Source organism: Anabrus simplex, chromosome 6, assembly GCF_040414725.1.
Source record: "Anabrus simplex isolate iqAnaSimp1 chromosome 6, ASM4041472v1, whole genome shotgun sequence".
NCBI classification, from domain to species: Eukaryota; Metazoa; Arthropoda; class Insecta; order Orthoptera; family Tettigoniidae; genus Anabrus; species Anabrus simplex.
This window is the reverse complement of record NC_090270.1, coordinates 300,139,964-300,165,107: the sequence shown is the minus strand read 5'-3', so window position 1 is coordinate 300,165,107 and position 25,144 is coordinate 300,139,964. Positions and strand designations below refer to the sequence as shown.

At 38.7% G+C, this 25,144-nt stretch overlaps 1 protein-coding gene across 1 annotated transcript in view; it reads left to right on the top strand.

Annotated features, from left to right (window-relative positions):
- Positions 1 to 25,144, top strand: part of Dnah3 (dynein heavy chain 3, axonemal) — a 912,075-nt gene that overhangs the window by 703,651 nt on the left and 183,280 nt on the right. Inside the window, exons 46-48 of the mRNA XM_068228454.1 lie at positions 228 to 419; positions 3,232 to 3,425; positions 19,800 to 20,007. Coding sequence (XP_068084555.1) covers positions 228 to 419; positions 3,232 to 3,425; positions 19,800 to 20,007 — 594 coding nt within the window. The remainder of the gene's footprint in view (positions 1 to 227; positions 420 to 3,231; positions 3,426 to 19,799; positions 20,008 to 25,144) is intronic.

The following is a 25,144-nucleotide window of genomic DNA, read 5'->3' as shown; positions in this document are numbered from 1 at the left end:
GTGGAAGAAGAAAGAGGTACAGCTTAAGAGTTGGATAACATTGTAGTGAGAGAAAAAAAGAGATACAGCTTAGGAGCTGGATAACTTTGTGGTGAGGAGAAGGAAGAGGTACAGCATTTAGAGCAGGATATGGTTTTAGTGGAATCCAGATTTTAAAATAGTATGTCTTTGCATGCTTGCTTCTACTGCCTACAAAAATTTCTTATGTTTTCATTTCTATTCTGTAGATCGTGGGTGCTGATGAAGCACTGGCTAACGAAGCTGCTGCTGCAGCTCAAGCCATCAAAGATGACTGTGAGAGTGACTTGGCCGAAGCAGTTCCTGCTCTTGAAGCTGCTTTATCAGCACTTGACACTCTGAAACCTGCAGACATTACCATCATCAAAGCTATGAAAAATCCTCCATACATAGTGAAACTGGTGAGCTTAGATAATTTATTGGAGTGATGAGAGAGATTGAAATTTTTAAAAATGTCATAAAAACTAATCATGTTAAATCACAGGTTAATATATAAGGAATAATTTTATTAAATAATATTTTTTTCTTATTATTCTAGTTATCATTATCCTTCGTACCTTAGGAAACTTCATTTGCTGAAGCTCTGAATTTTCAGTTGAAATAGGTGATATAAAAAATATTTATAACTATACTTCTATTTGGTATTTGAGTCAAAAGTCTATATACTCGTATAAGAGCCGGCTTTTGTGGCCAGCACACACCACAGCCGATGGCCACTACAGTCACTCATGACAGCAACTAGTTTGGCATATGTCAGTCACACTATGAGGTTTGCTTCAGTTGAAGCAAATATGTCAATGAGTGAGGATTTTTAAATGCTGTTGCTTTATTATTGAGCATCTAACTTTTCAGTATATTACATGCATAATAAAATAATTGCAATTTAAAATATCTCTGGACATATTCAGTTGTTGCTTTGTATGTTGCAGTGAAAATGAGTATAGACAAGACCCAACAACTCAAGTTCATCCTTTATTGGTTGAAAGGTCATCAAAAGGACTATACTCTGTTCGAAGATCTTTGGCAAGATGGTAAAGAGATTTTTCGTTGTTTTAGGGCATCCAAGAATTCATTTGATGAACTGTTTGAGAATATCAAGTGCAGTATCACTGAAATTCACACACAGATAAGGACATCAGCCCCAGTAGAGGAAAGACTTGCTCCAGTACTGCTCAACATACTGCTACTGACTAGGACAACAAAAAAGTAGCTTCAGAGGCCAGTGGCTGTGGTGCCATCTAAATGCACTTATACTTAGCAATAGTCTTACTACCTTCTCAAATGCTTGATGTCATGATCAGTAGCGAAGGTGACCCAGTACCTAGCCACAAAAGTCTACCCTGGCCACTGCTGTGACACCATGTAAATGCACTAATTTCCTTTCAGGTATTTGACAAGTCCCCATGATCCTGTTAAACTAGCTGTAAGATATAAACAGTCAGCCCCACTCTTTCTTACGCTATCTTTGTGATCTCTCTTACAGCCAATGACTACTGTGCCCATGCCTTAGCCTCTGTCACTATCTTATCACAAACACTTCTCCTAAGTACTGTTGGTCTCAAGACATGACCTATCAACTTACCTTTTCTAGTCAAACTGTACCAAACTCTTCTCTCATCAGGAATCAACACTTTTGGCATGTTATTATATTTGGGAATTTATATCATGAAATTCCATTGTTTGGCATATTTCTGCAACATGTTTTTAGAGAATCAACTTGCACACAACCTGCACTTTGTTAATGACAAAATTAAACATAATTTCTTCTGTGGAGTAAAAGCTTCCAAACTAAGAACCAGCCATGGAGTATTTTTCTTATTAGCAAGCATGACAGTTGTTGCTGTCTGTTGACAGAGTTCAGCAACAATGATGACGGTAATAATAATTAGCTGCCTGGAAGACTGATTGCCTCGGAATTAAGTAGGGGTATTTCAGTCACCTTGATGAAGAATACTGCAGTGTAATACCAATATAAATGATCCATTATTGGACATTACAAATTTTCCAGCTAACTCATTCCTGGTTGCCAGCGTTTCACCCTCGTGTGGTAGGTTGGGCTCATCAGTTGGTACCTAGTACACCTACCAAGATGCTGGCTAGGGCATACCGTGGAGGCCACTGCATAGGCTACTTGGAGCCACCGACAGTGCCAATGCACTATGAGAGACTGTCTCTTTACCAAAATTGATGCCTGCTTGGCTATCAGATAATATAGATGTTGATTCCCATAGGAAATCCGAAATATGTCCCGAAAGAGTAAATTTATAATACCAATATAAATGGCATACCAGCGTCTTGGTAGGTGTGCTAGGTACCAACTGATGAGCCCAACCTAGCATACGAGGATCATCTGTAACCTCTTCACGAGGGAATCTTTCTCGAAATCCTGTTTGCACCGAGATAACACATATGAATCATAAACAAACATGCATGCATTAGTAAACTCACTCACTAACAAGCTTTCCTTGCATCCAAGGCTAGGACAGATATGTGCACTGAACTCGGCAGATGACTGTTGTGCTCGTTGATATAAAAAATAGTGTCAGATTTCCTTTTGGGAAAATCAAATGGTCATAAATATACTTTTCAATAAATGAAACTTAAATTGGTATAAATTATTTATTCTCTTAATTTCACAAACATAGATACAGAGCCTCCTACATGTCTCTCAGTCATGGCCGTCCATCAATACAGTACTTCACACAGCCTCCTCGGTTGCTAAGTAACATCGCATCACATATTTTATATCTCTTATTTTGTGATGGCACCAGCTATCAGATATATTTTTGTCAAAACACAGCATGGCTTGTTCTAAGTTCAAATACTCTTAGTGTAAATGACAGCCTCTAACGCATGATAATAACTTAACATTTTTGATCTGATCTTTTCATCTCACATTCAGCACTGTTCTGTTAAACCATATTTCCAAAAAATATGTTTCCTTTAATTCTACATTGAATGCCTTATTATCCACATAAATACAGCAGTGTTTGCTACATTCCAGTGCACATCTCAGACAATTCAGTCATATTCAGAAGTTCTGAATTATATTTCCATTTTTCTTCTCTTTACAGTCCTTCCTAGCACTGGACTACGTTTCATCTATAGTTATACATTTTTATCTGAAGTTATACTCTTTCCCTCTGCATTAGCTTTTATACCTGAATTTTGTTTGCCTTCTGTGTCATTTTAGATCTAATTTTTCAAATTTAGGTGATGGAAGCAGTGTGTGTGATGAAAGGTATCAAACCTGATCGTAAACCTGATCCATCAGGCAGTGGAAGGATCGTTGAGGATTTCTGGGGACCATCACTTAAACTGCTGGCAGATATGAAATTCCTGGAAAGTTTGAAGACTTACAACAAGGATGCCATTCCACCAGCAATTATGAAGAGAGTAAGAGAAAAGTAAGAATACATACGTACTTAAATTTTCTGTTCAGCTGTTTCCATATCCCAACTAATATTTGATATGTAGAGCCTAGATTATTAAGCACTGATAGGTCAGAATGCAAACTTATTTGGCGATTAGCAAGTGGCACCTAGCCCACTATACGGTTTTGTAATGAGGCGTTGCATAAAATTGAGGGGTTACAACAGTCTATATCCCTAATATTTATGCAAATCTCATTGCATAATTGTCATCAGGCTGAAGGAAAGCCTTACTGATTTAAATTAGTTTGCATCATAACCTATTGGTGGTTAAAAATCTGGGCTCTGTTGATATGTGTTATCTTGTTTTAATAGTAGCCTGTAAATACAGGAGGTTGGTTCCTTTAATAGATGAACATACATTGAACCTGTATGAGAACTCTCAAACTCAGGTCATGGCCAGTATACAAATAAGGGTTTGGGTTTGTTGAAGATGGGGGAAAATAAAATATAGAGGTAAAATACAAATCTAGTTTGTTCAAAAGATAATCCCTAGCCTTAATGTGGATGATGATGACATGATCACTGACTTTGCACCTCTAGTTTGAATACACATAGGATTAATCAAATCACTATGAAAATTCAGATTACAACTTCCCATAACTCAAATAATTATCACCTGGATGAGCGTATAAAGTTCAAATAACTTACTTGACTTATTTCCTTTCATTCCAGGTGGAACATAGGGCCTCGACGAAATTTCTCCAGCTTGTTCTATCTGCCACCAATGCTTTCACCTCCCTCCATGTCTGTTAACTCCAGCAATCTCCTCGTCTGTGGTTCTCTTCCGGGTAATCCTCGGTCTGCCTTGCCTGCGACTGCCTTGTGGATTCCATCTCAATGCCTGTCTTGTGATACCTTCTTGTGGTTTTCTCAGAGTGTGCCCAATCCATCTCCATTTTCTTCTCATTATCTGTTCCTGTATGGGACTTTGACTTGTGGCCTCCCAAAGGTCTTTGTTTGAGATGGTGTTTGGCCATCATATTCTCATAATGTACCTCAAACACTGATTTATAAAAGCCTGTAACCTTGTGGTAATGTCTTTGGTCAGTTTCCAGGTCTCACTTCCATACAGTAACACAGATTTAATATTTGAGTTGAATATCCTCAGCTCGTTTTTATACAAAAGTGTGGGAATCTCCATATTGGTCGTAACTGTGCAAAAGCTCCTTTGGCTTTATTTATATGACTCACCACATCTCTAAAAAGCACCTCCATCCTGGCTTACCATGCTTCCTAAGTAGCAAAATTCCTCTACCCTTTCTATATCCATTCCATCTAGAGTCAAGCTACAATTGTTACAATGGCTTATGCGCATTTCTTTAGTCTTTTTGTTATTAATATTTAAGCCTACTTCTTTAGCTTCTATTTTTAAGTCATTCAGTTTGATTTCCATGTCCTTAAAACATTCTGCAAGAAGACAGAGATCATTCTCATAATCCAGTTCTTCCAATCGGTTATTTAATCACCACTGAATGCCACGCTTTCTATTCGTTGCCTCTCTCAGCATACAATCCACTGTCATGATAAACAAGATTGGCGACAGTAGACATCCTTGTCTTACTCCAGATTTTACAGCAAAAGGTTCAGAGAGCTTCCCTCCATGTTCTACTTGACAAGTATATCCATCATACATTGCCTGTGTAAGACGGACTATCTTTTGTGGAATTCCGAACTTTTCCATAGCCTTCCACATTTTCCTCTGGTTGACAGAGTTGAAGGCCTTTTCAAAATCAATGAAAAGTATATGCAGAGATGTCTGATACTCAGCAAATTGTTCAATGATTAGCCTTAGTGTGTTAATCTGATCCACAGTAGATCGACCTTCTCTGAAACCTGCCTGTTCTTGACGTAGTCTCCTGTCAACGGCTATGCTTATTCTGTTCAGTATGACTCTTGACAACACTTTTCACCCTTATGAGAGCAACGTTATTCTCCTCCAGTTATTGCAATCTGAAAGGTCACCCTTCTTTGGTATCCTGACGAGGACACCCTTCTTCCACTCCTCAGGAAGGTGTTCTTCGTTCCATATTAGTGTTAGAAGTGGCTCCATGATTTCCACTGTTAAATCTGGATCTACCTTTAGGGCTTCTGGGATAATGTTATGTACACCTGGTGCTTTGCCACTCTTCATTTGTTTCACTGCTTGTGCAATCTCTTGTCGTGTTGGTGGTTCTACCGAGATGTCTAGATCCTCCAAAATGTTTTCAATTTCTTCAGTTCTCGATTCCTCACCAAGGTTATTGAGTACTTCCATGAAGTGATGTCTCCATCTTTCGAGTTGTTGTGTCTCAGATGTCAAGGCTACTCCGTTTGCATCTCTGACTGGTTTCTGCCCTGAAAATTTCCTCCTAGAAAGCTTTCTCGTAATGGCATATACTTCTTTGATGTTGCCAACTCTTGCTGATTCTTCTGTTTATGTTGCCAGTTGGTCTGTAAACACTTGTTCATCTCTCCTCACTTTCTTCTTAACCTCCTTATTGGCCTCCCTGTATTTTTCCATTGCTACTGCTTTCTGGTTTCTTGTTCTACTGGAGTTGACAAGTGCCTTTCACTCCCTTCGCTTTTGGGTTGATTCCCAGGTGTCATCCAATGTCCATTCTTTCCTCCCTGACTCTCTGTAGCCCACTATCTTTTCACATGTGTCATGAAAGAGTTCCTTGATTGTGTTCCATTTAGTATTTATATCTTCATCTGGTTGTTCGGCGAGGGCTTCAAACCTGTTCTTCAAATGTATCAAATTTCCCGTAGTTGAAATGTTTCATTCGTGCTGCAGTCTGTTTTACTGGTGCTGCCGCCTTCAATCTAATATCAGCAATCATAAGGTGATGGTTGCTCCCAACATCTGCTCCATGATTATTTCTCACATCCAAGAGTGAATGTCTCAATCTTTTACTTATTGCCAAGTGATCAATTTGGTTTTCTGTCCGGAGATCAGGTGACGCCCATGAGATTTTGTGGCAGTTCTTATGTGGAAACAATGATCCACCTATAACCAATCCAAAATTACTGCATAGGTCTATGAATCTCTGGCCATTATTATTTTCTTCTCCTGTTCCGTGTCTACCCGTGATGATTTCTCTTCCTTCATTTTCATTACCGATTTTTGCATTTAGATCTCCCATCAATACCACAATGTCCTTCTTCTTTATCCCTGCCAGTGTTGATGCCAGCCTATCATAAAACTCCTCCTTCTCTTCCTCTTCTGCTACCTCTGTTGGCGCATAACACTGTATTATGGTCACAGGTCTAACTTTGGTTCTTATTCGTACAGTAATTGTCCTGTGTGATACAGGGGTCCATTCCATTATGCTATTTTTTGCTTTCTTTGTGAGTAAGACACCCACTCCACTTGAATGCTGATCATTCTCTTCTCTTCCAGAGTAAATGAAGACACCTCCCTCTTCTGTCCTCACCTCTCCATAGCCTGTCCATCTTGTTTCACTCAACCCAAGTATCTCCAGTTTATACCTTTTTATTTCTGCCATTACTTCTCTCAGTCTGCCACTTTCATACATAGTTTTCACATTCCAGAATCCGATTTGTGTCCTGTATTTCATTACAAAAGTTATCTCTTAAAAATCCAGCCGGCATAAATTTCGTCTGGTTTCTGTAATAAGTTTAATTCAGGTGTGCAAATTATTAGCCCACAGCACCCTAAGTCCAGTGGAGAGGCTGCCTCCTGTCTGAGCTAGACTGCAGGATTTTTCTGTAGGGGTTATCTCCCTTAGCCTTTAAAGATCCATCTTTACCACAAGGCAGTGGTTTCTTTTTTATTTATCCCCAAGAAGATGGGTTGCCTCATCCGCTAGCTTCGCCATACCAAGGGACTCCTTCTCCGCCGTTGCTGCCATTGAGGTCTACACCAGAGCCCCGTTAGCCGTCACTTCTCAGGGTTCCTGTAGGGCCTTCACAGCTACCGTAGCGGTCATGGGGCACACACAGTCCCCACTGTACATCACCCCTACAGGCCTACTTCATGCTGTTGCCCACCTCCCACGACGTGGACGAGGGGTTGGCCTTGTGGGAGGCAAAGTTCAAATAAAGTTATTATTAAATATAATAAATCAATCAATCACACTGATCCGCATTTGTGGCAGTCATCCAGGTGGCAAATTCTTTATCTGTTGTTTACCTAGTATTTTCTTAAATAACTGCAAAGAATTTGAAAATTTACTAAACATTTCCCTTGGTAAATTATTCTAATTCCTAACGCTCCTTCTTATAAATGAATATTTGCTCCTATTTGTCCTCTTGAATTCCAACTTTATCTCCATACTGTGATCTTTCCTACTTTTAAAGACATCACTCAAATTTGTCTACTAATATCATTCCACATCATCTCTCCACTGACAGCTTGGAACATACCACGTAGTCGAGCAGCTCATCTTCTCCTTTCTCCCAAATCTACCCAGCACAAACTTTGCAATATTTTTGTAATGCTATTCTTTTGTTGAAAATTGTTGAACAAATTGTGCTGCTTTCTTTGGGCTTTTTCCACTTACATGTAATGAACTTCATTCAGATGATTTTTATATGATAAGCAGGGGCGATTTCTCCAAGCATGCTACGCTTGCTGTGCAACCACAATATTTTTCTAAAGCAGGCGAGTTAAAAAAATTACAATATGTACCGTATCTGTAATAGATCTGCATTATACAAATCGCATGTTACATATATCTTGGCGAGTCCAGCGAGGCTTGCTCATGTCTTCAGCTTCAGCGGAACTGTCGACACATCAAGAAATGTATGCGTGCACAGGTTTCTTCTCTCCAAGGCCGGTTGAAAGCTGTCACGTTTGTAATGTGTAGTTGGAAGCTCTGGTCTGAGAGCTACAGATCTAGTGTGTTGTGTCAGTGAGTAATGTACTGTAAGTTCCTGATCATCTATTCTGAATGATTTGACGTGCTGCAGTGGGTTCCGAACCGTGCATTATTGACAGCTTGTTATCAAATCCATTTTCTCAGAGGACTATCAAAGAAAAAACAGACATTATTAAGAATGGCAGGCCCTGTATGGCACTGCCAGATTTAAAGACACAGCACAGGGAGAAAAAAAGAGAATATGTACGTATGTTCTCTGTATCTCAAGATAATAATACGCACTGGTTGACAGGGTCCAAGAAACTGAATAGACTGTTTTGCTCGCCGTGTTTACTATTTTCTGCTGATAACGGTGTATGGTGTAAAAGTGGCTTTTACAATTTGAACACCTTGATACTGTCCATTACAAGACATGAGAAATCTGCAAACCATATGAAGTGTTTCTTGCAGTTAAATAGCTTTGGGCGTACAAGGATCGACCACCAGCTGGATGAACAGAAACGCATCAGTGACCAACTTCATAATGAAAAGGTAAAGAAAAATCGTAACATACTTAAACGACTGATTGATGCAGTGTGTTTTTTTAGCAAAACAGGAACTACCATTTTGCAGACATGACGAGTCTGCAACTTCCATAATCAGAGGGAATTACATCAAACTTCTACAAATTATAAGTGAATATGATCCTCTTCTGGCAGCTCATCTGAAAGACTCCACCATTTTTAGAGGGACGTTGTCTGCAATCCAAAATGATTTAATAGCAGAAATAAGTTCAGTAATTGTGAGAAGAATAAACGAGGAGCTTAAACAAGCAACTTTTGTGGCAATAATGTTGGACAAAACATCCTATATTATTAATAAGTCACAACTCTCTACTTTACTCCGTTTTGTAGATGAAAGTGGTGAAATTCAAGAGAGGTTTCTTGGTTTTGCTGACGTTAGTAAAGATCGCACTGCTGGAGCCCTCTTAAATCATGTTCGTGCTATTTTAAAAGAGTTCAGTTGTGAGGAAAAGATTGTGGCTAAAACATATGACGGTGCTGCTGTCTTAGCCGGTCATGTGAATGGGCTTAATAAATTACTTCAGGACCAGTATCCATATGCAACATTTGTGCATTGTTATAGCCACCTATTGAATTTAACACTACAGCAGTCTGCTTCAAAAATCAAAGAATGTACAATTTTCTTCCAATGTCAGGACTCTGGTTTTTTTTCAAAGTCTACAAAGAGAACAGCTGCTCTTCGAAATTTTGTTCAGAAGAAGTTGCCAACAGTAGTACCAACGAGATGGAATTTTGCTTCATGTCTTATTAATACTGTGAAGGAATATTATGATAAGCTGGTGAAATTCTTTCAACATGTACAGGATACTTCAGACGACTGGGATGAAGACACTATATTGAAAGCACAAGGATTTTTGTTCTCCTTACTTAAGTTCAACACTAGATTTCTGCTGGCAGTGTTCTCCAAGATTTTTTCATTCTCCGATACTGTGTTCAGTATTTTACAAACAAAAAGTCTGGATATTCATTACTGTGGCAAGAAGATTGAGGAGCTCTTTTTAAATATCCAGTCCATGAGAGATGAAGACTTTGATAGTTTGTTTGGACATGTTGATACTGAAATTGATGTTTATGGAGGACAGCCGTGCTCTAAAAATCGAAGAATTAGTGATGAACCAGAAAAATCAAAATACAAACGTCTGTTCAATGAAATTATTGACAATGTACTTGTCCAAATAGGAGAGTGTTTTAAATGCATAAAGAAATTTGTGTTCTTCTCGCTGTTGGATTGTGATTTGTTTGAGAAGCACAGAAAACAGGTTTTAAGAAAGTGATGTTACTGCCCTAGAAAAGACCCATGGGTCATTTTTCGACATTGTTTGCTTAAAAACCGAATTAAGTGTGATGTATTCATCTTCTGATTTTAAAGAGGAAAGTATTTCAGACTTAATGCAGTTTATGCATACTAATAAATTGTACATGGGTATGCCAGAAATTTTCAAGCTCATCAAATTTGTAGCAACAATTTCTGCTACTACTTCCTCTGCAGAACGTTCTTTTTCAACACTGAGACGTATTAATACATATTGCAGATCGACTCAAGGTCAGGAAAGGCTATCATCATTAGCTATGTTGTCGATTGAAAAAGGATTGGTTGCAAAAACTAGATTACAGTCCTCTTTCTATGATGAAGTTATTGATGGTTTTGTAAAGAGAAGCCACAGAGTAGAGTTTGTTTTCAAGTAGGAAGATCTAATAAATAGTTGCCATTTTTCTGTGTACATAGTTTGACGTTTACTTGTTTAAATTATATCATCACTGGCTTGTCATGATTTGTTAATAATTATAAAATGTGTCTGATTGTTATTCTTTTGGCCATTCTTGAAGGTGTGACATAACCAGTTTGAATGCATGTTCATGTAACTGATGATTAAAATGTTCATGTGATTTAGCAATTATTGGGTTTATAAATTTTATTCATTCAGAACTATGCATGTCCCACCCCACCAACTTTCACAAATGGAAGAGCAAGCCTGACTTTCATGACCAGCATTCGCCCCTGATGATAAGGATCATGACACAACATGAATCTTTATTCATGTTTGAAATTTTAATACATTTTTAACTGGGGATTGTTTGTGGGCAGTCTTATGTTAAATTGTACAATGTTTAACAATTCTAATGTGCTTAAGTGACTTTAACCAGAAGCTGAAGAGGTGAATATTCTTATATTCTCTAAACACGAACTTGTATATGAATGTGTGTTAGATAATAAACTAGGTATTGTATTGATAAGACGGATCCTTAATATATAATATTCAGCTCACAACATTGTCAAGGTCTCTTTGTAGTTTCTCACAATATTGGAACTTGTTTATTACTCTATACAGTATAACATCACCTGCAAAAAGCCTTATCTGTGATTCCAGTTCTTTACTGATATCATTTACAGAATATATGTAAGAAAACATAAAGGTCCAATAATACTGCCTTGAGAAATTCCCCTCTTAATAGTTACAGGATCAGATAATGCTTCACCTACTCTAATTCTCTGAGTTCTCTTTTCTAGAAATATAACCACCCATTCAGTCACTCTTTTGTCTAGTTCAGTTGTACTCATTTTTGCCAGTAGTCTCCCTTGATCTACACTATCAAATGCCTTAGATAGGTCAATCGCAATACAGTCCATTTGGCTTCCTGAATATGAGATATCGGATATATCTTGCTGGAATCCTACAAGTTGAGCTTCAGTCGAATGACCTTTCTTAAACCTGAACTGCCTTCTATCAAACCAGTCAATAATTTTGTGAACATGTCTAATATAATCAGAAAGAATGCTTTCCCATATCTTACTTGCAGTCTGTTTGGATGTCAAACTGACCAGCTTGTAATTTTCAGCTTTACGCTTATCACCCTTTCATTTATACACCGGGGCTACTATAGCAACTCTCCATTCATTGGGTATAATTGGTACAAGTAAAAGAAAACTGAGCAGTCTTAAATTCTATTCGATTTCTATCATGTTGGTTGTTACGAAAATTTGGTTATGTTTATTTGTTCTTGGCCTCAAAAATGGTGGACACTGGCAGGATATCAATGTTTACTTGGACTCGGTGGTGTGTGAGGCCTGATGGGACATTGAAGACAAAAGCGGGATGTATAAAGGCGGTAGCCATGTGTATGTATCATGTTTTGCGTCGTGTGCAATAAATAGTATGTTCTATCTTTGTGGTTAATACTAGTTCAGTGAATTAGTCCCTTAACGAAACAATATGGTGACCCCGACGTGATAATAACGCGTACAGTAAGAAAAGTTGCGATAAAATACGGTACGTAAGATTTCTTTTGTCAGTGAAAAATACCGGCACACGACCATGGAAAGATTAGTGAAACAACGTAAACCAATTCGGGCGTCGTTTACAAAGGTGTATAACGAACTAATGCGAAGTTTAACTAGTGAAGTAGTTGAGCTGGAATCGGCACAGAAGATGCTGATGAAACTGGAGAGGTTAAGTGCTGACCTTTCCCCACTAGATGAAAAAATATTAGAACTAACATTGGAACAAGAGGACGATGTTTATAACCGTGAGTACGAGGCAATTGAAACATATAGAGACAATATGGACGAAGTTAAGTTAAAGATGACGAATTTATGTACTGAAAATGTAGGCATAGTTAAAGATCACAGATCGGATATTTCATCTACAGCTAAAAAGAATTTAAAACTACCTAAGTTGGAACTAGCCAAGTTTGGGGGGGAAATAAAGGATTGGCTCGGATTCTGGAGCATGTTTAAAAGAATCCATGATGATTGTGATATAGAATCTGAAGATAAATTTCAGTATCTTATTCAGTGCACCAAACCTGACAGTCGAGCCAGAGAGCTGGTAAATAGCTTCCCTGCCACTGCCGAAAACTATCCAAAGGTTATAGAGTGTATGAAGGAACGCTTTGGACGTGAAGATCTTTTGACTGAGTATTACGTTAGGGAGCTTATTGGGTTAGTTATCCAGAATGTGTCCCACAAGAAAGATAAATCAGGGATAGCCGCTTTGTATGATACACTAGAGAGCAAGTTAAGAGCATTAGAATCCATAGGTGTAACCAGAGATAAATATGGGTCAATGTTGTTCCCCCTGGTAGAATCGTGCTTACCTGAAGATGTTTTAAGGGTATGGCTCAGAAATCAATCGTCAGGGAATGAAGATTTTATCAGTCCACATAAAGATAAACTGGAGACTCTTCTTAATTTCCTTAAACGTGAAGTGGAGGGAGAAGAAAGGATTACCTTTGCGCAGGCAGGTTTCGGTTTAGCCGATAGGAAAAAACAAGAGAAGGGAAGAGGGAAAATTTCTGAAGATACATCGCTACCAACTGCAAGTTCATTGTTCTCTGCGAAATTCGATGGCAAGAAGCGAAAGTGTGTGTTTTGCAGTAAACCACATGAGAGTAAGGAATGTCATCTTGCTCAACAAATGAGCTTGGAAGAAAAACGTAACAAGCTAGCCAAAGAAAACTGTTGTTTTGCATGTCTGAAGTTAGGGCACAGAGCCAAGAATTGCAAGGCACACATTCGATGCCCCTTGTGCACTAACCCTCATGTTGTTATTATGTGCCATAAACTAAATGTGAAAGGGGCTGAAGAGAAACTTGAACCTAGAACTCGGGAAGGTGGGGAAAACCAGAGCAATATCTCCATGAACATTCAGAGTGCCACAAAGGAGGTGTTTCTTCAAACATTGTGTATCAAGCTGACACATAAGGGGAAACAGAAGAAGGTCCGGGCATTGATAGACAGTGGATCCCAGAGATCCTACATCTTGAAGAAGACGGCTGAGGAAATGGGATACAAACCTTTGAAAACAGAGACGATGATTCATAAGTTGTTTGGAGGCGCTGAGACCTGTGAAGAAGACCACCATGTGTACAACGTAAAGGTGAGCAGCTGCGATGGTTCATATAGTACAACGTTGCAGTTAATCGATCAGAAGGTAATTTGTGGTAAAATTCCAAAGTTGAAGTTTGGGCCCTGGATGAAGGAGATGAGAGAGAAAAAGATATGGCTCTCAGATGTGGGAAGTGATCCAACTGACGTGGAGGTTCTTCTAGGAGCTGATGTTGCTAGAAATATTTTGATGGATGAAATGCATAAGCTTGAATCAGGATTGGTAGCCGTTAGGACTGCGCTTGGCTGGACAGTGACAGGCAGACTGAAGGAAGGGGAGAAGGACACTCTAGCTCCATATACAACCTCACTGTTCATTCAATCTGCCTCGATAGCTGACTTATGGAACTTGGATACCATAGGCATATCTGATCCAGTGGAAAACAAATCGAGAGAAGAAATGGAAGAAGCCGCACGTAACTACTTTCAAAATACAGTAAGAATTAATGGCGATGGCCGATATGAAGTTGCGTTACCTTGGCTGGAGAGCCGTCAGTATCTACGGAACAACAAGGAGATAGCGGAAAAGAGATTGATCTCTGTTTCGAACAGGCTGATCAAGGAAGGAAAGTTTGAGGAATACGGAAAGGTGTTTCAGGAGTGGGTAAATGAGGACATCATTGAAGAGGTTCCAGAGGAAGAAAACAAAGATCGATGTTACTACTTACCACATCGAGGAATATTTAAAGACAACTCTACCACTAAGGTGAGACCAGTTTTTGATGGTTCCTGCAAGTCAAAGGATACGCCTTCATTGAATGAGTGCCTCGAGAAAGGACCTAATTTGCTACTACAAATCCCCACACTTCTTTTGATGTTTTGGAAGAATAGGATAGGGGTGATTTCGGATATTAGAAAGGCTTTTCTTCAGATATCTGTCCAAGAAACGGACCGTGATTGGTTACGCTTCTTATGGTGGAAGGATATAGAGAGAAGAGAATTAAAGGCATTTCGTCACTGCCGAGTAGTATTTGGACTGAATTGCAGCCCATTTCTGCTGGAAGCAGTGTTAGATCTACACTTGAAACATAGTACAGACTACCGAGGGACAGCTGAAAAGTTGAGAAACTCCTTTTATGTCGATAATTGCATCACTTCTGTGGACAATGAGGAGGAATTATGTATGTTTATGGAAGAATCTACTGCATTGCTGAGCAGAGCACGGTTCGATCTTCGTAACTGGGAGCACACATGGCTAAATTCTTCTGAAAGAGATTCATCTGCTTCTGAGGTAACTTCAGTGTTAGGTCTTCGATGGAATAAAGCAAGAGATGTTCTTTCTTGTGAACAAATTGACGTATTGAGGATTGGTGAGAAGATCACTAGAAGGAATGTATTGGCTGCTGCCCAGAGCATCTTTGACCCCATCGGTTTTACTTGCCCTGTCTCTATAGTACCCAAGTTGCTGTTACAGGAAAGTTGGCGGAAGAAAATGAGCTGGGATGAAGAAATGGAGGACGAAATGAGGAAAAAGTTTGAAAATTGGCTTCAAGAACTGAACGTATTGCCTGATATTAAAATTCCTAGACAAATGGCACCTTGTGAAACACAGGAATCTTGGAGCCTTCACACATTTTGCGATGCGAGCGGCGTAGCATATGCCGCAGTTGTATTCCTTCGATCACAAGATGGTCAAAATTCAAATGTAACACTCTTACAGGCGAAATCTCGTGTAGCACCTCTGAAGAAAACTACTATTTCTCGGTTGGAACTCTTAGCTTGTTCAATTGCAGCTCGTCTTGCTTCCTCCGTAAAGGCAAGTTTAGGAATTGGAGACCTTTCAACTTATTATTGGACGGATTCGACAACAGCGCTCTGCTGGATCAAGAGGAAAGAAGTCTGGGGAACTTTCGTGGCCAACCGGGTGAAGGAAATTAAACAATTGTCGAGCCCTGATAGTTGGAATCATGTGCGTGGAGTGAATAACCCGGCTGACCTACCCTCCAGGGGATGCTCCGCTACCAAACTCCTGATGTCGAAATGGTGGGAGGGTCCTCAGTGGCTGAGATGCCCCAGTTCTGAGTGGCCTAATGACGATGTCATGCCTGATGAAGAAAAGGTCAACGAAGAGAAAAGGAAAGGACTTTCTACTGTTTTAGTTTCTGCGAAACCAGAAGAAAAATGGTATCTTCATTATTTTTCAAAGTACACGAAAGTTGTCAGGATGACAGCTTGGATTTTGCGATTCATCCACAACACAGCCGGAAGGAGAGGACGACACACTTCAAAGGAACTTGAAGTGGAAGAGTTGCAAATGGCTGAAAGGAGGCTATGGAAGATTGTGACGCAAGAGATGCTTGGAGAAAAGGAGCGGTCGTCCCTCAAATCTCTCAATGTGTTTGAAGATGAAAGTGGGTTACTTCGGGTCAAGACGAGGTTAATAAGAAGAAAGGATGAAGAATTATTCCTTACTCCCATTCTGATACCTGCAAACCATAAGCTAGTTCACATGATGATTATGGAGAAACATTTGGAATTGTCTCATGCTGGAGTACAAGTTCTGCTCTCTACTTTGCGAGAGCGGTTTTTGATCGTCAATGGTAAGAGAACCATAAGAAAGGTGATTTCTGGCTGTGTCAAGTGTAGAAGATACCAAGTGAAAGGAATTACCACAGAGGTCGCACCTTTGCCTGAGGATCGAATTCGAGATGCTTCTGTTTTTGAGATTGTAGGGGTGGATTTGGCTGGCCCATTACATCTCCGCGGGGGTGAAAAGGCATGGATAGTGATATTCACATGTGCTGTTTACAGAGCTGTACACTTTGAGCTCATCAGGACTCTGTCTACTCCAGGGTTCCTTCAAGCGTTACGAAGATTTATTGCTCGGAGAGGGAGACCAAATGTTATTTACAGTGATAATGGAAGGAATTTTGTGGGAGCTGAAAATGCGTTCCGTGATCTTGACTGGACGAAAGTGAGTGTAGAAGCTAGTTGTCTGAGAATCGCTTGGAAATTCAATCCTCCCACAGCTGCATGGTGGGGAGGGTTTTGGGAACGTATTGTTCAGATGCTAAAGAAGTTGTTGCGACGAATCTTAGGTCGTTCCTCTTTGGATTACGAGGGACTGTTGACAGTATTAATGGACACTGAAGCAGTCATTAATTCCCGACCGTTGACTTACTTATCTGAAGACAGTGATGATTTACTAGCATTGACTCCAGCAATGTTTCTTCAGGATATTCCTAGGGTGGGAGTGCCCGATATTGATCACATTGATCAGATAAGCCACGGAAAGAGATTCAGATATATGCAGCATCTGAGGACAGAATTACATAAAAGATTCAGGATAGAGTACTTAGGACAACTTAAACCGGGGAAAGGTCAGACGAACCCCCGTCGAGAGTTAAAGGTTGGGGAAGTAGTGATCCTTGGAAGTGATGGAGCACGTAAAATGGACTGGCCTTTAGGAAGAGTGGTTGCTGTATATCCTGGGAAGGACAATGTCATCAGGGTGGTCAAGGTGAAGACTGCTGGTGGTGAGTTGGACCGGCCTGTGCAGAACATCTATCCACTGGAAGCAACTCCCATTACTGAGTGGCAGAATGAAGAAGAGGTCCAGGAGAAGAGCCCTGCTGTGCCTGTCTCTAGCAGAACTGTTCCACGAGTGGTTACTACAAGATGTGGGAGGAAGATACGAATCCCATCTCGTCTCAGTTTGTAGATTTTTCTTTGCTTTGTTTTGTTTTGGTTGTGAATTTAGTGGTTTTAATCATGTGATTAAAAGGTGGGAGGATGTTACGAAAATTTGGTTATGTTTATTTGTTCTTGGCCTCAAAAATGGTGGACACTGGCAGGATATCAATGTTTACTTGGACTCGGTGGTGTGTGAGGCCTGATGGGACATTGAAGACAAAAGCGGGATGTATAAAGGCGGTAGTCATGTGTATGTATCATGTTTTGCGTCGTGTGCAATAAATAGTATGTTCTATCTTTGTGGTTAATACTAGTTCAGTGAATTAGTCCCTTAACGAAACATTGGTTATTCTTAAGTTGCCCTAAAGTAAATCAGATTATACTGATAGGCTCCTGTCCGAGACATAACCAGTACTATGTGCATTGTGAGGCATTGTATGAAGTAATTTAATTCCTAAACAGAAACAGTATAACTCAGAAATGTATCACTTCGTAACATAAACAGGCACAAATGCACAGTGTGTCCTATAAATTTATCACTGAGCTGAGTCAAAGAGACAAATAACAATTCTAATTATATACAACATTGATCCACAGGTAAAAGAATTGTACAAGGTTATCGAGTTGAATATGAAGATGCCAGCCTGTATATCTTGTAGTCTTCTCTGTACAATGCACAAACATACCACAAAATAAGACAAACATCCCAGGTTCTTAATAGATTTTTGATGAACGGGTAAAATGCAGCATACTGTAATCGTAAATACATTCAAGATCCCAAGCTTGAGACACTGCTTCAAAGATCATGCTGATTGTATTTAATTGTGACCCCATTACATGTGGGTAGATGATAAATAATGGAATATTAAAATCTTAACTGTAATCATGAGAAAGCCTTCAGTGATGTATCACAATTTCACTGCTACATTTAGAAATATTACATCTGGGAATGTTGTCCTTTTCCGTACAATACCCACTATCTTAATTAAGATACCAGTGAAGGAAGTAAATGTCGCCTCGTTCTATACAACTTCCACTAACAATTAAGAGTACAACAGATTCATTTCATACATTAATACTGCTACCTTCTGAACGACTTCTCAACATTTGTTAAGCACCATCATTTCAGTACATTCAAATAGAGTGTAGTCATCATACAGCTTGGAAAATATTTAATCCAGTCATCTCTACAACATGAATCTACCAGCATTGTAATGATTTCAGGTCCTTGTGAAATGCACTGTATAGATACCACAACTGCATTTGAATATGACATGGCAGTGACACCACACGATGACATATCTTATTCGACAACCAAAAATGCAGAAACTAGATTTGGAATCAATTCTAACATGTTATCTTATACCATTTCCATGGTATTACAACCAAAGAAAAAGCTCATTAAGCAATACATTTACTACCTATGACACTGTGTGTTGCCTTGAAAAGAGATCAGTCACTCTACTTTGCAGTCTAAAATAAATAACACAACAAAATATACCCCCAAAATTTTCTGGTAACATATTTTACAATATTTAATTTTCAGGTGCTCCTCTTGCCAGAGAATCTTCACTCCATCAGGTTTGGTCGGACTACATTTCCATCCTAGCTGATCATGGTAATGTCCATTGTTGTTCACCAGTCCAATATCCACCCTTTCCAGCCTTCCCCATGGCACCATGATGTTTATAAATCCCATGATGATCCATGGTAGTGAAGATTCCCTTAATATCGAGTGCTCTATTCGTAGCACATCACATTAATTGAATTATTTACTAATTTGGTGAATCAATTGACACAAACTTATTGCACATTGGTAATGTATTCCTTTTTACTCTATTTTTATCACACACAAACCTTGGATCCCCAATTGTGACTTACACAAACATATATCAAACATATACTTTTAAGACCGCTGTTCACCACTCACTCACCCCCTACCCACCCATCTACCCACCATGTTGTGAATTATTTAAAAGAAACTAAACCCCATACTGCAACAGTCCCAAAGGTCCATGGCCTACCAAGCAACCACTGCTCAGCCCGTTGGCTTGCAGATTATGAGGTCTTATGTGGTCAGCACGACAAATTCTCTTGGCCCTTTTTTTTTTTTTTTTTTTTTTTTTTTTTTTGGCTTTTGAGACCGGCTGTGAATTATTATTGGTAAAACTAACGAGTGTTGTGCCCTCTAAGATGTTTCAGTCTCTTTGGACATATTATAATTTTCTTACTGTGATCTTACCTTTATCATGCTGCTTCTTTTTTCCTTTCTTTACAAAGGATGGTAGTGTTGCCATTAAGTTCATATTATGAGTAATTATTTAATATGAAAACTTAATGACACATTAAAAGGAAGATGAATTATCCTATTTTAATCAGTGATAATTCTGTTCCCTTAGCTATATAAGTTTGATTTTGCATTTAGTATCATGACTTAAACTTCTAGGTACATACCAGACCGTGATTTCCACCCTGATGTTGTAAGAAATGTCTCAACAGCTTGTGAGGGTATATGTAAGTGGATCCGAGCCATGGAGGTATATGATCGAGTCATCAAGATTGTGGCTCCCAAGAAGGCAAAATTAGCTGAGGCCGAGGGAGAGTTGGCCTTGCAGATGGACAAGCTCAATGAGAAGCGAGCACAATTGCAAGAGGTAAAATCTCCCAGTAATTATTTCACTAATTTAGTTTTCATTAACATAATTGTTGTTCATTCCATGTTGTGCCACTTATAATTAATTAAATACCCTAAGGTTTTATTATATTGAGCGCACCTCTGGAATTAGGAATGCTTTTAGGAGGGAATTGGAACTAGGCAGTGAAGAACAAAGAAACTAATAGATGACACACATTTTCTATAAAACTGTATGCATTCAGGACACTATCATGTCTAAAAAACATATTTAGAGCTCATATCGTTATATCTCCTACAATTGTCACCACATGAATTTATTATATCAACTCACCTTTATCACCACATCTATTATTTTTGTAAAATGAAAATAAAGCCATTTCCATACAAGTTATGGAAGGACCTTGGAGGAGCATAAGCCAAAGGCTCCCACTACCTCTAACCTCAGCACTAAGTGGGATAGAGAGGGTAGTTCCATGCCCACAGAAATAAATCTGATACTCATGCTTTTAATGTGGACTGAGGGAACCTCTGGTCCATGTGTTTTTTCAGGAATGGAAATCTCATTTCTAAATGTTTTGACTTCCTGACAGGAAATTGAAACCATGTCCTTCTGGGTGAATTGAGCACAAATATATTGCCTTGAGTAGGCAGCCCCTCCCCATTTTCTCAGGTGTCCACTTAATTATCAGGTATGCATGAAAGAATGATTTTATACTCATAAAATCAAACTGGCTTGTTTGGCCTGTCCAGTTTGCTATGGTAATAGAGTAGACCATACAGCCAGTGACTCAGTGCCGAGTGTTTGGCAGTGAGAAATAACTCAACCCGCTAAGTGGACCAACGGCTTTGGTTGGATGATTTCTGTTAGGTGGTGATGGTCAATCAATCAATCAATCAATCAATCAATCAATCAATCAATCAATCAATCAATCAATCAATCAATACTGATCTGCATTTAGGGTAGTCACCCAGGTGGCAGATCCCCTATCTGTTGTTTTCCTAGCCTTTTCTTAAATGATATCAAAGAAATTGGAAATTTATTAAACATCTCCCTTGGTAAATTATTCCAGTCCCTAACTCCCCTTCCTATAAATAAATATTTGCCCTAATTTTTCCTCTTGAATTCCAACTTTATCTTCATATTGTGATCTTTCCTACTCTTAAAGACGCCACTCAAACTTATTCATCTACTAATGTCATTCCACGCCATCTCTCCACTGACAGCTCTGTACTACCACTTAGTCGAGCAGCTCGTCTTCTTTCTCCCAATTCTTCCCAGCCCAAACTTTGCAACATTTTTGTAACGCTACTCTTTTGTCAGAAATCACCCAGAACAAATCGAGCTGCTTTTCTTTGGATTTTTTCCAGTTCTTGAATCAGGTAATCCTGGTGAGGGTCCCATACACTGGAACCATACTCTAGTTGGGGTCTTACAAGAGACTTATATGCCCTCTCCTTTACATCCTTACTACAAACCCTAAACACCCTCATAACCATGAGCAGAGATCTGTACCCTTTATTTACAATTCCATTTATGTGATTACCCCAATGAAGATCTTTCCTTATATTAACACCTAGATACTTACAATGATCCCCAAAAGGAACTTTCACCCCATCAACGCAGTAATTAAAAGTGAGAGGACTTTTCTTATTTGTGAAACTCACAACCTGACTTTTAACCCTGCTTATCAACATACCATTGCCTGCTGTCTTTCTCACAACATTATCGAGGTCACGTTGCAGTTGCTCACAATCTTGTAATTTACTTATCACTCTATACAGAATAACATCATCTACAAAAAGCTTTACCTCTGATTCCACTTATTTACTCATATCATTTATATATATAAGAAAACATAAAGGTCCAATAATACTGCCTTGAGGTATTCCCCTCTTAATTATTACAGGGTCAGATAAACTTTTGCCTACTCTAATTCTCTGAGATCTATTTTCTAGAAATATAGCAACTCATTCATTCACTCTTTTGTCCAATCCAGTTGCACTCATTTTTGCCAGTAGTCTCCCATGATCCACCCTATCAAATGCTTTAGACAGGTCAATCGTGATACAGTCCCTTTGACCTCCTGAATCCAAGATACCTGCTATATTTTGCTGATATCCTACAAGTTGAGCTTCAGCGGAATAACATTTTCTAAAACTGAACTGCCTTCTATTGAACCAGTCATTAATTTTGCAAACATGTCTAATATAGTCAGAAAGATTGCCTTCCCAAAGCTTACATGCAACGCATGTCAAACTTACTGGCCTGTAATTTTCAGCTTTTTGTCTATCACCCTTTCCTTTATACACAGGGACTACTATAGCATCTCCCATTCATTTGGTATAGCTCCTTCAACCAAACAATAATCAAATAAGTACTTTAGATATGGTATTATATCCCAACCCATTGCCTTTAGTATATCCCCAGAAATCATATCAATTCCATCTGCTTTTCTAGTTTTCAACTTTTGTATCTTACTGTAAATGTCATTGTTATCATAGGTAAATTTTAATACTTCTTTAGTATGAGTTACCTTCTCTATCTGGACATTATCCTTGTAACCAACAATCTTTACATACTGCTGACTAAATAGTTCTGCCTTTTGAAGATCTTCACATACACACTTCCCTTGTTCATTAATTATTCCTGGAATGTCCTTCTTGGAACCTGTCCCCTCAGTGTGGGAAATGACACTTAAACCCATCAAGCAGCATCTGATCCCAGGTTAGGGGCAGCTGCAGCTATTTAAGAGTTGATTTTTTAGCCCTTAAAAGGGCTGTTGGACCTCCCAGGCAAGCCTGGTCAGACAGGAAAGGATAGGAATCAGGAAAGGGTTAAACTTTAAAGTATAATGTTGCATTACCAAACAATTTTAATTTTAATCAACATCTCTTCAGATTTAATATTTATTATAACACTAAGTACGTGTCCCCTCCATAATTTAGCCTTCCTTTTAGAGCACCAGTATAATTTGTTAGCAGCAGTCATTGCATCCTGTGATGCATAAGCAGTAAGCAAGTTAGAACCAATAATTTGATCATCAATATCCGACAAATGCTCAATTGTCGAAAGAGCATCTCGAAATACACACACATAAATATTCATACAAGCTTCGCCTTTGTCACGTAAGTTGTAAACACACAAGTTCATCCTCCAACCTAGTAATACACCAGAATCATTTGGCTTATATAACTCAAAAGCATCACCCCTGCTGGCAGCAGCTCTAAAATGCCTTTGAGTATGGCGAACCCATTGTAATAACAGCCTAAAAATGAGTTTAAATATGGTGTGACCTCGGAAAAATGCTGTAGGTAATGTGCAGTTCTTCAGGTACTGGGGGAGCTGTGACTAGTTGGTGACCAGTATCACAATATATCGAAATCTGGACAGTCAACGTTCTAACCCTGACAGACAAGACCAAAGGCTGATAGACTTCATGAAAGAGAAGAACATAGCCATCGTTGGTCTTAATGAAACAAAATAGAGAGGAAGAGGAGAAAGAAAACTGAAGGAAGGGTATAGGATGTTTTACAGCAGAGGACAGGATGTGGTAAATGGAGTAGGAATGATCATTAGAAAGGATGTCCTGGAATATGTACAGGAAGTGAAGAATCAATGACAGAATTATCAAAGCAAGGATACAGTATGAGACAGGAACATGAGATCTGTTCCAGGTATATGTTGCAGACAAACTGCAGAAAGTGGATAGAAGAATTCTCCAGACAATTATTAATAAAAATCATCAGGTTGATGGCCAGTGAAGACTTTTATCCAATTCAGTAATTTGCAAGGAAAGTATAATAATAATTTCATGTGGCTATTTCTAGCTGAGTGCAGCCCTTATAAGGCAGACCCTCTGATGAGGGTGGGCGGCATCTGCCATGTGTATGTAACTGCGTGTTCTTGTGGTGAAGGATAGTGTTATGTGTGGTGTGTGAGTTGCAGGGATGTTGGGGACAGCACAAGCACCCAGCCCCCGGGCCATTGGAATTAACCAATGAAGGTTAAAATCTCCGACCCGGGACCCTCTGAACTGAAGGCCAGGATGATGATCATTCAGCCAACGACTCGGACTGCAAAGAAAGTGAATCAACTATTGACATGATGAGAAAGTGGAGGATTGCAATTTTTGGACGTATATACCTTTTGCCAAATTTTAGACTCCTAAAACAGCTTTTTGATTTCTTTTGGAATAGTAAAACAAAAAACATTTGGTTTAGAGAAATACAAATGGATTTGGATGAATTGACAATATTACTACAGAGCAAATTGAAAATAGAGAAGAGAAGAAGATTCTAAACAACAAATATACAAAACTATCACGTAAAACATTAAAATGTAAGCAGTATGTTATGTCAGCAGAAGAACGGTTGGCAAGATCATCTAGAATGAAGAAGTTTTGGGAAAAGAAGAAATTATCAAGTGTTAAAAAATGAACTTATTTTTTTATATACTTATTTTTTGAAGATTTTATTGTATAAGGTTGATTTTGGTGCTCCAATGTGGGCATAAACAGTGTAAATAAATAAAATAACAGGATATGTTTTGGCTGCATTAGGCCATCTTCAGCTGTCTAGAATTAAGTTAAAATTAATATACTTAAAGTTACAAAACTTATAAAATTCACACTCATATGATATATGGTATTATGAATTAAAATAAGTGCATGTTGAATCATCATCAGATGAAGAAGTCACTAGATGTAATGTGATGAAGTCAGAACAGTTCTACGTAATAAATGATGATGATGTAATTAAAAATTTCTTCTGTCAGTAAAATTCGTATCATGCAAAAATAATGAAAGTTGATTCAATTGTTGTTCCAATTAATATAAAAACTTATAAAATGTAACACATTCACAAATGTAGATCAAATTGATTAATGCCAGGCAAGCTATGTAGGTCAAACAGGCCAAAATTTTAATATCTGCTATCGAGACCAAAGACATTAAGGGGCATTAAGGGAACTGGTGAAAGAAGAATTTGTAAGCTATAAAAAAGTCAAGGATGAGGAATATGAAATTCTAGGTATAAGACTCATCCCCAAAGACAATAAGAAACTTGATGTTTTTGGGGTGTACAGACCTGGAATTATTTGATAAGATATTCAGCTATGTGGAGAACGATACAGAGAGAAATGTTATTGTAGCGGGTGA